The following is a 13,875-nucleotide window of genomic DNA, read 5'->3' on the forward strand; positions in this document are numbered from 1 at the left end:
ATCCCTTGTCGTCGTAAACAATATCGGGCCACAGCTTCTTCCAGCTCGCATTTACGGTTGCAGGTTTCATCTCTTGAAGTGCCTTTTGAATATTCTGCAGGCACGTGGCTATGGTGTACTGCCGCCAGTACGCCTTCAAGTTGAAGTCTTCATCCTCGTCATCTTGGGCAGCATCCACACACGCAACGAGGTCCGCCAAGGTATTCTTCGTGTAGAGGGCCTTGAACGCCCTGATAACCCCCTGGTCCATTGGTTGAATTAATGACGTGGTGTTGGGTGGCAGGAACTCAACCTGAACGCCCTCACGCGACAGGTCAGTTGCGTGTCCACCAGCGTTATCCATAAGGAGAAGGATCTTGAATGGCAAGCCCTTCTCTAAGAGATATTCATGGACTTGCGGGATGAAACACTGGTGGAACCAGTTGGAGGTCAGCATCTTCGTAATCCATGCTTTTTGATTATGCATCCAGTACACGGGAAGGAGATTCTTATTTTTGTTTTTCAAAGCGCGAGGATTTTTCGACTTATAAATAAGCCCCGGCTTTAACAAAAATCCAGCAGCATTGCCACACATCAGGAGGGTAACGCGATCCTTGAATGCCTTAAAGCCAGAGGCTTTGGCTTCCTCTTTGAACAGGAAAGTTCGCGACAGCATTCTCTTCCAAAACAAGCCGGTTTCATCCATATTAAACACTTGTTCCGGCTTGTATCCACCTTCAGCGATAATGTTCTTGAAAGTCTGGTTCACGTAAGTTTCAGCAGCGGCAGTGTCAGCGGAAGCAGACTCCCCATGCAGGGAAACGCTTTTCAGGGCGAAGCGTTTCTGAAACTTCGCGAACCATCCTTTGCTGGCGGAAAAACGTTGTTTCTGACGCTGGGAATCAGTGGAGGTCCCTGGTTGAGGATCATCTACATCATCATCTTCTTCAGCATGGTCGCCATCGTCGTCATGAGGTTCCTTTGCCGCAAAATTCTCATACAAGCTCAAAGCCTTTGTTCGGATGGTGTTCGTATCCAACGCTATGTTCTTCTTCCGACAGTCGGCAATCCACACAGCTAAAGCACCTTCCATGCGTACGATCGTTTTATTACGCGTTGTAACGACTCGCTTCGCTGATCTGCTAAAGGTGATTGCAGCAGTCTTTCTAATGTTCGCCTCGTCCTTCCTGATGTAGCGAACGGTGGATTCGTTGATGCCAAAATGGCGGCCGGCGGCCGCGTAACTTCTACCATCTTTTAACATGTCGAGAAGCGTAACCTTCTCAGCTATCGTCATCATTCTTCGGTGGCGTTTAGGCTCACTACCAGCCTTACTAGAAGCAGAACGCTTGGGAGCCATTGTAACAGAAAGTTCAACAAAAAGTTCAACTTAAAACAGTCGCACACAGCACAGATTAAACTTCACAAAGTTAAGAACGTCTACTCAGCAATACGCGGAAAGAGAAAGTGAACGATGCAGACCCGCGAGAACTGTGATGCTGGAAGTTGAAGATGCGGGCAAAACACCAATCACAGGCTAGATAACAAAACTTGAGTTTTGATTCGTCATCTGTCAGCGCTTGAACCAATCACAACCCGTCTTACAGTACATGGTGCGTTGGTTACTCATAGAAGATGCCCCGCGCATACTGAACGTACGTAGATTAAGTACAAGGGTACCGTAATAATAATAAATAATGATAATAATACTGTACAGTATAATAATACTGTACAGTACAGTAATAATAATAATAATAATGATTAATAATAATAACAATAATAATTTTATTAACAACAACAACAATAATAATAATAATAACAATAATAATAAAAATTTACGTACGTACGCTATTTTACGCTCTCTCTCTCTCTCTCTCTCTCTCTCTCTCTCTCTCTCTCTCTCGTACGCTTACAGTACTTATTCGAAATGTGATTTTTGCAACAAAGAATATTATTGGATGCAGTACTGTACTACGTACGTATACATACAAAAGATTCATGGAAAAGAAGCACATCCATTACAGTACACACCATTCTAATATGGTATGACTGCATCTGATTTGCGTTTCATGTTCGATTTAATTTTACTACGTACTGAATTATCGTATGATCACATTCTCTTTTCGTGTTTTATTTCTTTCTGTGCTGAATTATATATCATATGTAATGCAATGAACAATCAGTAAGAGCAGATATTACTAATTACAGTATTAATGGAATTACAGGTAACAAAATATCGTATTTGGTTATCTTCAGATTTCGCGGTATTTTCGAATTTTCCGGAAAATCCGCGATATGTATATATATATGGGTTATGGGAAAACCCCGCGAAGTGGTGAATCCGCGATTGTCGAACCGCGAAGTAGCGAGGGTTCACTGTACGTTCACTATGTTCAAGGTGGACGGGCAAACCCCGACACCATGTACCACCAAAGTAGTAGACCTTACCTTACAGGTGGCTATGGAAGGCAAGCCCATGCCGCAACTAAGGAATACGGAACTAACTTCCCTGTTGTTCCCAGGAGACCATGAATGCTGGATCGATGCACCAGCTACTTTCACAGCAGGGTCATTGAATTAGGACTGTGCCATCACACAGTTTAGTGAATCACTCCCCGGACTTCCAGACTCTCTGACTAAAATAGAATACGGTGCAAGAACCAGGATGGGTAGATCTATCAACTCAGCCACGATGGGGGAGATGACTTCGTTAGTCTACGCGAGGAGCCACTTTTTTAAAATCCTAACAAAGTCTTTGCCTCACACACTACAGTGTGACACATATGACTTTGCAGTGGTCCGACGCAATTGCCGGAAGCACGTCTTAACTGAGGACTCCATTAGGCATGAGCCTAACAGGTTAATTAAGGCCTCTATCTGGGGAGTGGACTTATTCCCGGAGGACGTGGTAAATAGCGTCCTCGGATAAGCAGCTAGAGTCAACCAGAGCCTCAGAGTTCGGTGGGGTCTAATTCCTAAAAGAAAATTCGAGCCCACTGGACCACAATCACGAGGCAGGAAAAGACCAAGGAAGTTTCAGTCCTTCCAAGGGCCACAGGCTCAAGATGTGCTACAGGCAATGCCAGTATCCCAGATGAGCCAGCCTTCCACCTCAAGAACCCAGCCACAAAATCAATATGTGTGGGTAAGCCAACCACCTCCACAACCGATTCAGCCACTACTCCGTTTACTGTATTGCGTCTCCAGCGTATCATCCTTCCTTCGAAACACAGGAAGTGTTTCACGGATATAATAGGCATGCGAGAGGTAGTAGAGCTAGGGGAGCCTTCCTGCATAGAGGCGGCGGAAGAGCTTCCGCTAGAGGTAGAGGATTTCGAGGGAGCCGTGGAAGCAGACCTTCTGCAAACCAGTGAGACTCCCCAGGTAGGAGGAAGGCTGTACCTCTTTCGAAGCCGTTGGGCGTTCAGCAATTGGCATACAGCATCATAACGAAAGGTCTGGGGTGGAGTTGGATGAAAAAGCCCCCTCCAACAACCAGTTTTTATCAGATTCCAACGGCAGATTTAACACTTTACACAGATCTCCTTCTGAAGAGAGCAATAAAAGAGGTAAAATGCTTAAAATTTCAAGGATGTTTGTTCAGGGTGCCAAAGAAAGACTCTGACAAACAAAGAGTAACTTAGATCTGTCCCATATGAATACATATATTCAATGCGACCAGTTCCATATGCTGACCGTCTCACAGGTGAGGACTTTATGTCTCCGTGGGGCCGTCACCACCTCTATAGATCTTACAGGCGTTTATTTTCATGTTCCGATAGCATGACATTTTTGTCCTTTCCCAGGATTCAAGCTAGGCAAACGGGCTTACACCTTCAAAGTGATGCCGTTCGGACTCAACATAGCGACCAGGATATTCACTAAGTTGGCGGAGACAGTAGTCCAAGAGATGAGGAATCAAGGAATACAGTTATCTGGGCCAACAGCGTCGAGGAATGCCACAAGGCGCCGGACAAAGTAATAAAATTTCTGGAATACTTAGGATGCCAAATAAATTTCAATAAGTCCCGTCTTACTCCAGCAACGTACTTCCAGTTGTTAGGTCTATAATGGATCCTGACTACACACAAGTCCCGTCTTACTCCAGCAACGTACTTCCAGTTGTTAGGTCTATAATGGATCCTGACTACACACAAGCGGTCGATTTCACCACGGAAGAGGATAGAGATAGTAAGAAACACAAGAGGATTTCTCAAGGACAAACTAACAACCCGGAGAAACCAAGAAAGAATCCTAGGCTTACTCCAGTTTGCCTCAGTAATAGTCACATTACTGAGAGTCAAGCTGAAAGACATCAATCGAGTTTGGCGGTCCAAAGCAAACGAGAAAGAGCGAGACAAAATTTCTCGGATTCCACCAACACTATGGAAGGACTTCAACCATGGACGAAGGTCAAAAACCTAGCAAGCTCAGTACCTTTACGATTCCCAGCGACAACATTGGTGGTCCATATAGATGCCTCTCTAAGTGCTTGGGGAGGCTATTCCCAATACGAACAGGTCCAGGGGTTGTGGACAGTGACATTCCGACAACTACACATCAATATCCTAGAAGTCATGGAATTGTTCTTGACTCTAAAACGACTTTCCCCGTCATAGAAACAACATATCAGTCTAATAATAGCAGACAGCCAAGTGGTAGTCCACTGCATAAACAGTGGAGGTTCCAAATCAAGTCACATAAATCAAGTGATGGTAGCTATCTTTTCAATGGCAACAGGGAACCATTGGCACCTGTCAACTGTTCACTTGGCGGGAGTAAGAAATGTGGTTGAGGATGAACTATCAGGGAACCTCCGTGGGAGTCGGAATGGTCCTTGGACAAAAAGTCATTCAATTGGACTTGCCAACAAGTTCCTGGTCTCCAAGTAGATCTATTTGCCACGGAATCCAACCTCATGCCACAATGTCATGTAGCCCCCAACCTGGACCCGCCGGCTTATGTCACAGACGACATGTCCATAGATTGGAACAACTGACGGAGGATTTACCTGATTCCACCTATAAACATGCTAATGAAAGTCCTGGACATGCTCAGGACTTTCAAAGGTCGGATTACCCTCGTAGCCCTCAATTGGCCCAGTGCAGCTCGTTTCCCCTCTTGGTGGAGCTAGGACTCCGACCTCAGCGGATTCCCGAACCAAAGTTAGCACGGATGGTACCCACTCACTGTGTGTCAGCTTCCTCACGAATTCAGAGTGCTTTCACTTTATGGACTATATGAGATTTGCAGCACAAAGAGATGCTGAGATTGACCCTCTTAACACATTGTTCCTAGTGTCAGATATATGAGATTCTACCCTTCGGCAATATGATTCTGATGTAAGGAGTTTAGCCAAATTTCTGGAAGACTCAGAGGTTCGGACGATGACTACGAATCTGGCAGTTACCTTTTTCAGAGCTTTGTTTGAAGGAGGCGTAGTCAATAATACTATTACCATAATTAAATCTGCTTTGAGGAAAATATTTCAGCTCGAGTTCAATATTAATCTTACGGATTCGTATTTTTCGTCTTCCGAGAGCCTGTGCTAGACTAAAACCAGTAACTCGCCCTCATGCAGTTTCCTGGGTTTTAAATGATGTCCTTGATCTAGTTTCTGACACTGATAATGACTCCTGCACTTATATAGCGCTTCTTAGGAAGACGTTATTTTTAATAAGTTTAGCCTCAGGAGCCAGAATATCTGAAATCTCAGCATTATCTAGAGAACCAAATCATATTGATTTTCTTTCTTCTGGTAGAATTTTATTCTCTCTAGATAGGAAACTCTTAGAAAAGAATGAGGATCCACAGAATAGATGGTCCCCGTGGAAGATTGTCGCACTTCCACAGGATCTATCTCTGTGCCCAATTAACACTGAAAGCCTATTTGAATAGAACTTCTTAAAAGTCTACAGGACCTTTGTTTATTAGAGAGGATGGAGGAACCATTTCCCTGAAAGGAATCAGACAATAGATTCTTTATTATATTAAATGAGCCAAGCCGGAATCTGTCCCACATGCCCATGATATCCGAGCTGTAGCAACATCAGTCAATTATTTTCGTCACATGACTTTTGAAGAATTAAAAAGATATAGTGGTTCCTCCAGATATAACAGAACCTTTATAACAGGGTCCTATCTTCATATATATTTTTTCCTCTTAGTGTCTTGTCTCCTAATAAGGAGCAGGGCGACACCTGCCTTGCCTATTCCCCATACCTTAACATTGACCTTTATTTGGGTTGTATTTAAGAGATTGGTATATTAAGGATTATTAGTAAAACACACTTAATTAAATTTTTCTATTTTTAATTCAGTTCCTTAACTTTTTGTGTATTTCCAAGCTTATGGGACCAATTCTCTGTTACTATATCACAGAGCGACACTTGTTGAGCCCAGAAAAGGGATTTTGACGAAGGAAAAATCTATTTCTGGGCGAGGGACCTGTGTCGCCCAATGAACCCACCCCCCTTTTTCCTCACCCTAGGCTGGCCCAAGCTTGGGGTGCTAGTAGGAATGATGGGAGAAGGATGGGTAGTGGTAGTGGTGGGGGGGCAATAGTTGTAGAGAACGACACCTTGTAGTAACGGGGGTGTTGAGGAAGGAGAAGACTAATTGGTAAGGGACCTCTGGTAGTGGTTTCACACGCCCCCGTTATTATACTGACACCCTATAAGGGTGAGCAAGCTGGGTATATTCCTGGCATTCCATGCAACTTTTTTCTCGGGTATATTTAGCAGTATTTATACCTTAGAAATGGTGCTTTAAGGAGCATTTCACTGGGCGACACAGGTCCCTCGCCCAGAAATAGATTTTTCCTTCGTCAAAATCACTTGTGTGTGAATTTCATACAGAAAAATAGTTATAGTATGAATTTGTTTACATTATGAAATATTTGCTTTAGAGTTTTGTTTGAAGTATTTCCTCATGAGCACCTCAGTTTACTTTGATATATATTTCTATAAAACACCCGTGGTGTTGATATTACTTCTTTTTCAAAATTGGTTAGACGTCTGTGTCTACTCTAAAACTAAAAATGTTCCCATTATCTTTCCTTGTAATGGCCATGCCCCTCTAGTGTAGAAATAAGCTTATATGGCCAGTAAATGGCAATATACCACCTCATGGTTAAGCTGTCTTTTCTTTGTCTTTCAGTTCTCTAATCGTCACGTCCTCTAGATTTGATTTTATGTTTTAGAAAGTTCTAAAATTTTTTACAGTAGTTGTGATTATAACCATATAGGGGATGTCTTCTGCCTTCACTATATCTTGTGAAAATTGTTCAAAGGATTTATTGTGGGGTGATGATAGTGTAATCTTTCATGCAATATTTTTTTTTTTAAAGATCTCACGATATTCTCTTCCACTAAACATATCCTAATAAAAGTTTATTACAAAATAAACTGACAGATATTTTATTTTCTCTTTACAGGAGAGAGAGCTGAAACTCACAATAGAGGGTCTTGCACGCCCCAACAAAGTATCGGGAATCACAACGCTCCCTTCCAATCCTGTTGGTAATTACCGTGATACTAATCTTTCAAAACACATTTTGGATTCGGATGAAGAGGAAGATGAGGAAACTGATGGTGAAGCCTTTCTCGCATCAAATTATGATGATCCAGAGGATGATGATGATGGTTTGTTTTGAATTTTTCATTCAGTAAGTTTGATTTTATTTTTATAATGGCATTTTATACCAATGAATTGGTGGTAAAATACCTGATTATTATTGAAACTATAGTTTGATGATTGCCTACCAAATGTTTTATATTGTATCTTGCTTGCAAATTTGTCGATCAATTGATGTTGGCTGTTATAGGAAAGTGAAAGGCTGTATAAATGCTACAGCTGTGGTTATAGCATCAAGGAAGAATTGTCACAGACTAAATATTCAGTATTTCAGGGAAACTTTTCAGAAAATTATGTGCTGTTCATTCTATCAGTGAAAAAGCTATTCAGTTATTTAAAAAAATCTTGAGGCTTAACCCTTTGTTTCCTCTATTTAAGATAAGCGAAACAATACACATTGGGTAAACAAACCTTTGCCATCTTGACTCTTTATTGTTCTTTCGGATGATGTCTATGTTAGCAATGGTATTTTTAAAGTGGTTGATTGAGTATCATATCAACTAATAAGGTTGTCTGTTTTTTCTGTTCACCCTTTTTCAAAAAGACTTTATTTTGGGTATGAGTATAGATTAAAAGGCATATAAGCTAATTTTAGTAAAAGGCTATGATTTAAATACATTATATGCAAATTCCATTTACAAAGTGTATTAGTAGTTTTTCCTTTAAGATTTTTGTTTTTTTTTCTTTGATGAGGAGAATCTATGCTACTATAAATATACAAAAAGGAAGTAAGGAAAGAGTTACTTTGGACTACTGGAAAATAACACAAACTTCCCCTTCTTAACGTAGCCCAGGTAAATTGTTTAAATATTCAAAAAGTTTGTGTTCTGAATTTAGTAGTATATTAGACAAAGGCTAAGAAATATTGATAGTACAGTATAGTGAAATTTTTTCTCTCGTAAAACAGTTTGTTGACTTGCATAGGTTGTGGAAGATCAATGCTACTTTGGAGATTATTAAGACATGGTGGATCATGTGATGACAGGCTATTACAGTTCTCAAGTTAAGGATTAGTTACCAAATGAATTTGAAGTTGCATCCCCTCCAATAAACTGTACCAAAATTCTTTTCTTTATGGCAAGACAATACTGATATTAGCAAGACAAAATGTGTGTTATTGAATGAGACAATAGAAGGGATTTAGTCACCTTCCCAAGATTTTAGAATAGGACATTCTTGGTACCAAAAGTGGTTGAATAGCAGTGTTAGGAGGGATTTTAGACTTTGAATTCCAAGTTCTTGACTTTTTCCATGTAGACACTAGTTTTGGGGTCAAGAAAATTTTGAATTTCTTCTATTGGACTGTCTAATAAAGGTTTGTCATTTGATTTCCAGGGTACTAAAATTCATGAAAAGTCATCAGCTTTGTATCTGAATTATTGGTTCATTTTAAAATCATTCAAAATAAATATGGGTCAAAGTATTCACAAATAAGGAACTCAGTGTCAAAGAAATAGTATCCATGAAGAATAATGGAGTTAGCACAATTGAATGATTTAGATCTCAAAAAAAAAAATCTAGAGCTCCTTCTCAGAGACTAGAAAGTGCTGTTGAAGTTGTTAGAAGAGCTAGAAATATCAACAGTCTATCCAGATTTCCTTTCGAGTGAGTGAATTCTTATTTTGGAATGGTAATAGATTAAGTTCTTGTTGGTAGAAAGATGGTCAGTTTCAAGAAGTTTGTATTTCCCCTCGGTTCTTTACGGATTTGGGAATGATGGTAGCTACAGATATTTTTTGCTCTATGTTTCTCCACTAAAGACAAAAAGATTCAGTTTCTGCTTGATGGGGAAATATATTTTTAGAAAACTAGAGTTTTAAATAAAGGAAACAAAGGGTTAACTCACATCTTTGTGAGAATTTTATTTTTCATCATTGACGAGCTTACTTATTGAAAGACTGTTCAGTACATAATTTTCTGGCAAGTACTGAAATAATTTCTATGAATCTCTCCTTATGTTCATATTGCTTCAGTCTCTGGAAGTTTGGTATGTCAATGTTACCCCTTAGAAATTTAAACATTCCAATTTTCTTGCCTTATAATATAATAAGGCCTCTAATAATGAGACCAACTAGCATGTACCGACAATAACAGCTCTTATTGTATCGCCTTCAATCTCTTAAGAAGACATGCACAGTAGATTTTCAGGCCTTTTGTGTTTTATTTTTCAGTGTTTTAAGATGTCATCTGGATTTGTTAGCAATTGCTGTGTAGGTTGTGGAAGGAAATTGCTTTAAAGTGGTCATGATCTGCATTCTTATTGTCTCAAGCCAAGAACAATTTTATGATTTAGAGAATTGTTGTGCGGAGTGTGAAGACCTTACTGCTTAGATTGAAAGATCAGAGCGTAAAATAAAGCTTCGTTTTTTGAATCTCTGGAGACCATTAAATCTTGAATTAAGGTGAATGTTTCTGGTCTCATTTCTCCTGTTTCACACCCTTGCCTACTTTAGACCCTTCTGATGTGAAACCCTCTCATTCTTGCTTTTTTGATGGTCTTTTTTGACAACTGGATTGCAATGCTTAAGACCCTTTTATTTCTTGTGTTAATATGGTTGTCTGGATCATATTATCACTCCTCTCAATAAAGTAAAGATCACTTAACAACCTCTTCATAGCTATGAGGATTGTGTTGCAAATCATATGATTTTCTTAGATCAAAATGTTTTCTTTTTCAATTTTGTGGAAGATTGAGCTAAACCTTCTTTGGTATCACAATGATTAAATGGGTGTGTGCATTGTTTACTTACAAGCTTAGCCACGAGTTCGTCAGGTTTTTCTCGTACTGGGCAAATGTAGAGATTAATATCTCGATTGACAAAACTAATCTCTTTATCATATGGACATCAGTTCTCATATGAGGTAGGAAAATTAATGAATGTCTTGGACAATCTTTCAAGTAATTAAGATGATTATGAAGATATACAGGAGGGAAAGGGTGAGGTATCTTTAGATATAGTCTTTAAGACAACTTATTTCCGAAAGACATCCAAATAAGTTATTTAAGGTGTGCTGTGACGTTGATACAGTATTGTAGTTATTCCAAGTTGTCAAGAAAGACTGCTTCCATTATGACATATACATTTCAATTTTCGTAGTTTGTTTTGAGCAAGATAAATAAATTTTAATCTAGAATACACCACTTAGAAAGGTTGATAATTCAAGTTCTCATTAAGTGCTGAAATGTTCTACCATGCAGATGCAGATCATTTGCCCAATCTAGTTCAGAATTATGATCTGATCAGTCCCCATGATCCCATCAACAAAGAATGTACTATGTATGAGAAATTAAGGAATTTGCATTAGATGAATTCCTTTAATTTTTTTATATATGTAGTATGAAAATTTAGACAAAGATTGTTCCTATATGAATTCAAACCTTCATTCTTTATTAGGAATAGGATTCCAAAGCTAGAAACTTGTCTGTAAAAATTTCAGTAGTCAGTAGTTACTGGCAAGTGTAGAGGGAGCCACACTCCCTTTCTAGCTCACCGAGTAGTAACTTTGACTTAAGCCGCTGAGTTATACGGACCTACTTACGGTGCAACAAAACTTAGCCTTTTGGTTGGAGGAGAAACCACAAATCGACAAGCAGTCCTGGAACATTTATGTTCAGAAGCTGAGTGGACCCCCATTCATTGTTTGCCTCCTGTTGGGGCTATGACTGCAGAGTAATCACCCAGCAAGGAGTGTAAAGAATGACTCCATTGCTGTAGTATGGCAAGAGGAGGAGGAAGAAACCCAAGTAGGATTCTAATGCGCAGTTTTCCTCTTAGTCAAACATCTGCAAAACCCCCCCTCTCCTACTTCTGGTAATTGAGTTTCCTAACCTCCTCCTTTACCCCTCCTCAGTCAGGTGACGGAGATGGACTGCGACCCAGATGTAACCTTAAAAGGAGAACGGTGGCACAGATCTAGCATTAAGACAAGTTCTGAGAGAAGTGGTCCTGCCCGCTCGTAAAGAGGCAGGTAGTCTTTCGTTAATCCGAATTGAGACAGTCCTCCTTTTCAGGTGATGGCCAAGCAATAGACCACGCCCCAAGGAATCTTAACTTTTCTAGGGCTAGAGGGCATTGCATCAGCAAAGAAGCTTGTTTTAGCCTTAGCAACTTCTAAAGACTAGGTCTTCCTCCATGGCCCACCTAATGCAGCCCCCAGTAGACAAGAAGGCTGATGTATGACAATTCGGGTCATCCGAAGATCTCATAAGGTGGAGTTGATTATAGATCCTCACCTTCTGCAGCTCCTTCGTCTATGGCTCGAGTCTCACCAGTGACATTTTTGGCCTTCCTCTCCACAAGGCATTATCCCATCAACCTCATCCTCTCTAGTGAAGGCGAGTACAGTAATACTTGCTCTAGAAGCCAAGAGAAGAGAGCACCTTCAGAGCTAATCCAGGGGATCGAGCTCTCCATCGAGGATTCATATGCCCTCCTCTTCTGAAGAAAATTACAGGTATACAAAATCTTGTCACCACAGATCATGAAAAGGATCTTTTAATCTTTACGAGAGACCTTGAGCTGTCTTGTGAAAGTGCGTTCATGCCTGCATGCGCTCACTTGTTAGTGTGCATTCATTAGATCATGACCCACTTTTGACACGCCACATTTTCCCAAGCCTAACCATTCATCTGCATGTATTAGCCCATGCTTCAAGACACTAATAATTGGATTCTGAACCATCTAAGACTGTGGCAAGCTCACCTGTGGAATCATGCTCACGATTATCTTGATATTCATTCTTGTGTAAATAAGCACCATTGTTTACATGATACTCAGTAAGAGTTCTCTCATCTGAACTAGAACATTCTCCTATTCGGGAACGCTCTCGTAGACACGTGTACACACACTTTAATTAGTTCCTGCTTGCTTTAATGGTGGTGCATATTCTCCAATTAGCACACAAATTAAAGGCCAAGGATAGTTATGTTACTGCATGCATGTTCTCCTTTAAGCGCACAGAGTCTCATGCACAGTCTAGGGGTTGCATGTTCCTGTTAGAGCATACCCACCAGATTCAGAATGTGCAAGAGTTTATGAACATTTTACTCATACCATTCACTCGCTTGTCCATGTGTGCACGAGCACCCCATGCAGCACACACAGTTCTGACCAAGCTCGCATGTTCTTTGCTGGATATTATCACCTCATGCTAAAGCGTGCTCTCCTTTTCATACACATTCAACTGTTTGCATGTACTCTACTACCCATATGCATTTCCTTCTCTTGAAAAGGATTCTCGTCAGGCACACTCCTTAGGTAGAGCAGTCCTGTACTCTCCCCCAAATGTTAGTTTGCTGTCAACTCATCTGTCATGGCTACCTATACATGAGCATTCACCCAAAAAGGACTTATCCGCTGTACCCGAGCATGCTCCTATTCTCTCTCACTACAGTGTACACCCATCTCTTGGGACAAGTACAGTACAGTCTTCTGATGTTTGAGTCTTGCTTCGTAGTGCACAATCCTCAGGGGATGATCCCATGTCCTAGGTCAGTGAGGTAGACTAAGGGTCAAGTTTCTTCCACATGATCAGTCCTCATTGGGCACTTGCTGTCATAGGAGACCTTATGCTCTCCAACTCCTCAGATCTCGCGTGTTCCAGATCACCGAGAATCTAGAAGCCAACATGAGGGAACGATAACCAAAAAGCATGGTCCCCATCCAGAAAGAAAGCTTCTTCCTCAAGGATGAATAGAACTAGCCTAGAATCTCCATGATCTCATCATACAGATTCCCCTTTGCCAAAGAAATATTGTCTAAAGATGACTGTCCACTAGCATTCTTGCTATGACTGCACAAGCACCTTTGGGGGTACAGACTCTTACATTCGCCCAAGGTTAGCGCAGCATCGGAAGGCTCCCCTGAAACTATTGGAGACAGTCCAGTCCCTTCCACTTCATCAGGCCACCGTCCAGGCACGGTTCTTGGCCCAGATAGAATTCTGAATGATCTTTAAATGAGTTACCTCGTCACTTTCTAGGAGTGAGGAGTTGTTGGACACAACTGACCCTTTGAAACCAGACTCAGGTTCCTGCTTTGGCAAAGAAAGGAAAAAATGGGATATTTTTCAGCTTAAAGAGATAACGATCTCATACCAATCTTCCAGAGTCAAAAGCAATATGAATATCAGGTGAGGATGGAAATAAGAAATTTTATAAAAAATTACTTTTTTAATATAATTATTGTTTATATACAAGTGTACCATATTTTAAAAAATTGGCTTCTGGTACAAAATACTTACTCTTCATCTAGAAAGAAA

At 40.5% G+C, this 13,875-nt stretch overlaps 1 protein-coding gene across 1 annotated transcript in view; it reads left to right on the top strand.

Annotated features, from left to right (window-relative positions):
- Positions 1–8,029, top strand: part of Polr2M (RNA polymerase II subunit M) — a 56,518-nt gene extending 48,489 nt beyond the window's left edge. Inside the window, exon 6 of the mRNA XM_068354702.1 lies at positions 7,415–8,029. Coding sequence (XP_068210803.1) covers positions 7,415–7,633 — 219 coding nt within the window. The 3' untranslated portion in view covers positions 7,634–8,029. The remainder of the gene's footprint in view (positions 1–7,414) is intronic.
- The last annotated feature ends 5,846 nt before the right edge of the window (positions 8,030–13,875 follow it).

This window comes from Palaemon carinicauda, chromosome 2, assembly GCF_036898095.1.
Source record: "Palaemon carinicauda isolate YSFRI2023 chromosome 2, ASM3689809v2, whole genome shotgun sequence".
Lineage (NCBI taxonomy): Eukaryota > Metazoa > Arthropoda > Malacostraca > Decapoda > Palaemonidae > Palaemon > Palaemon carinicauda.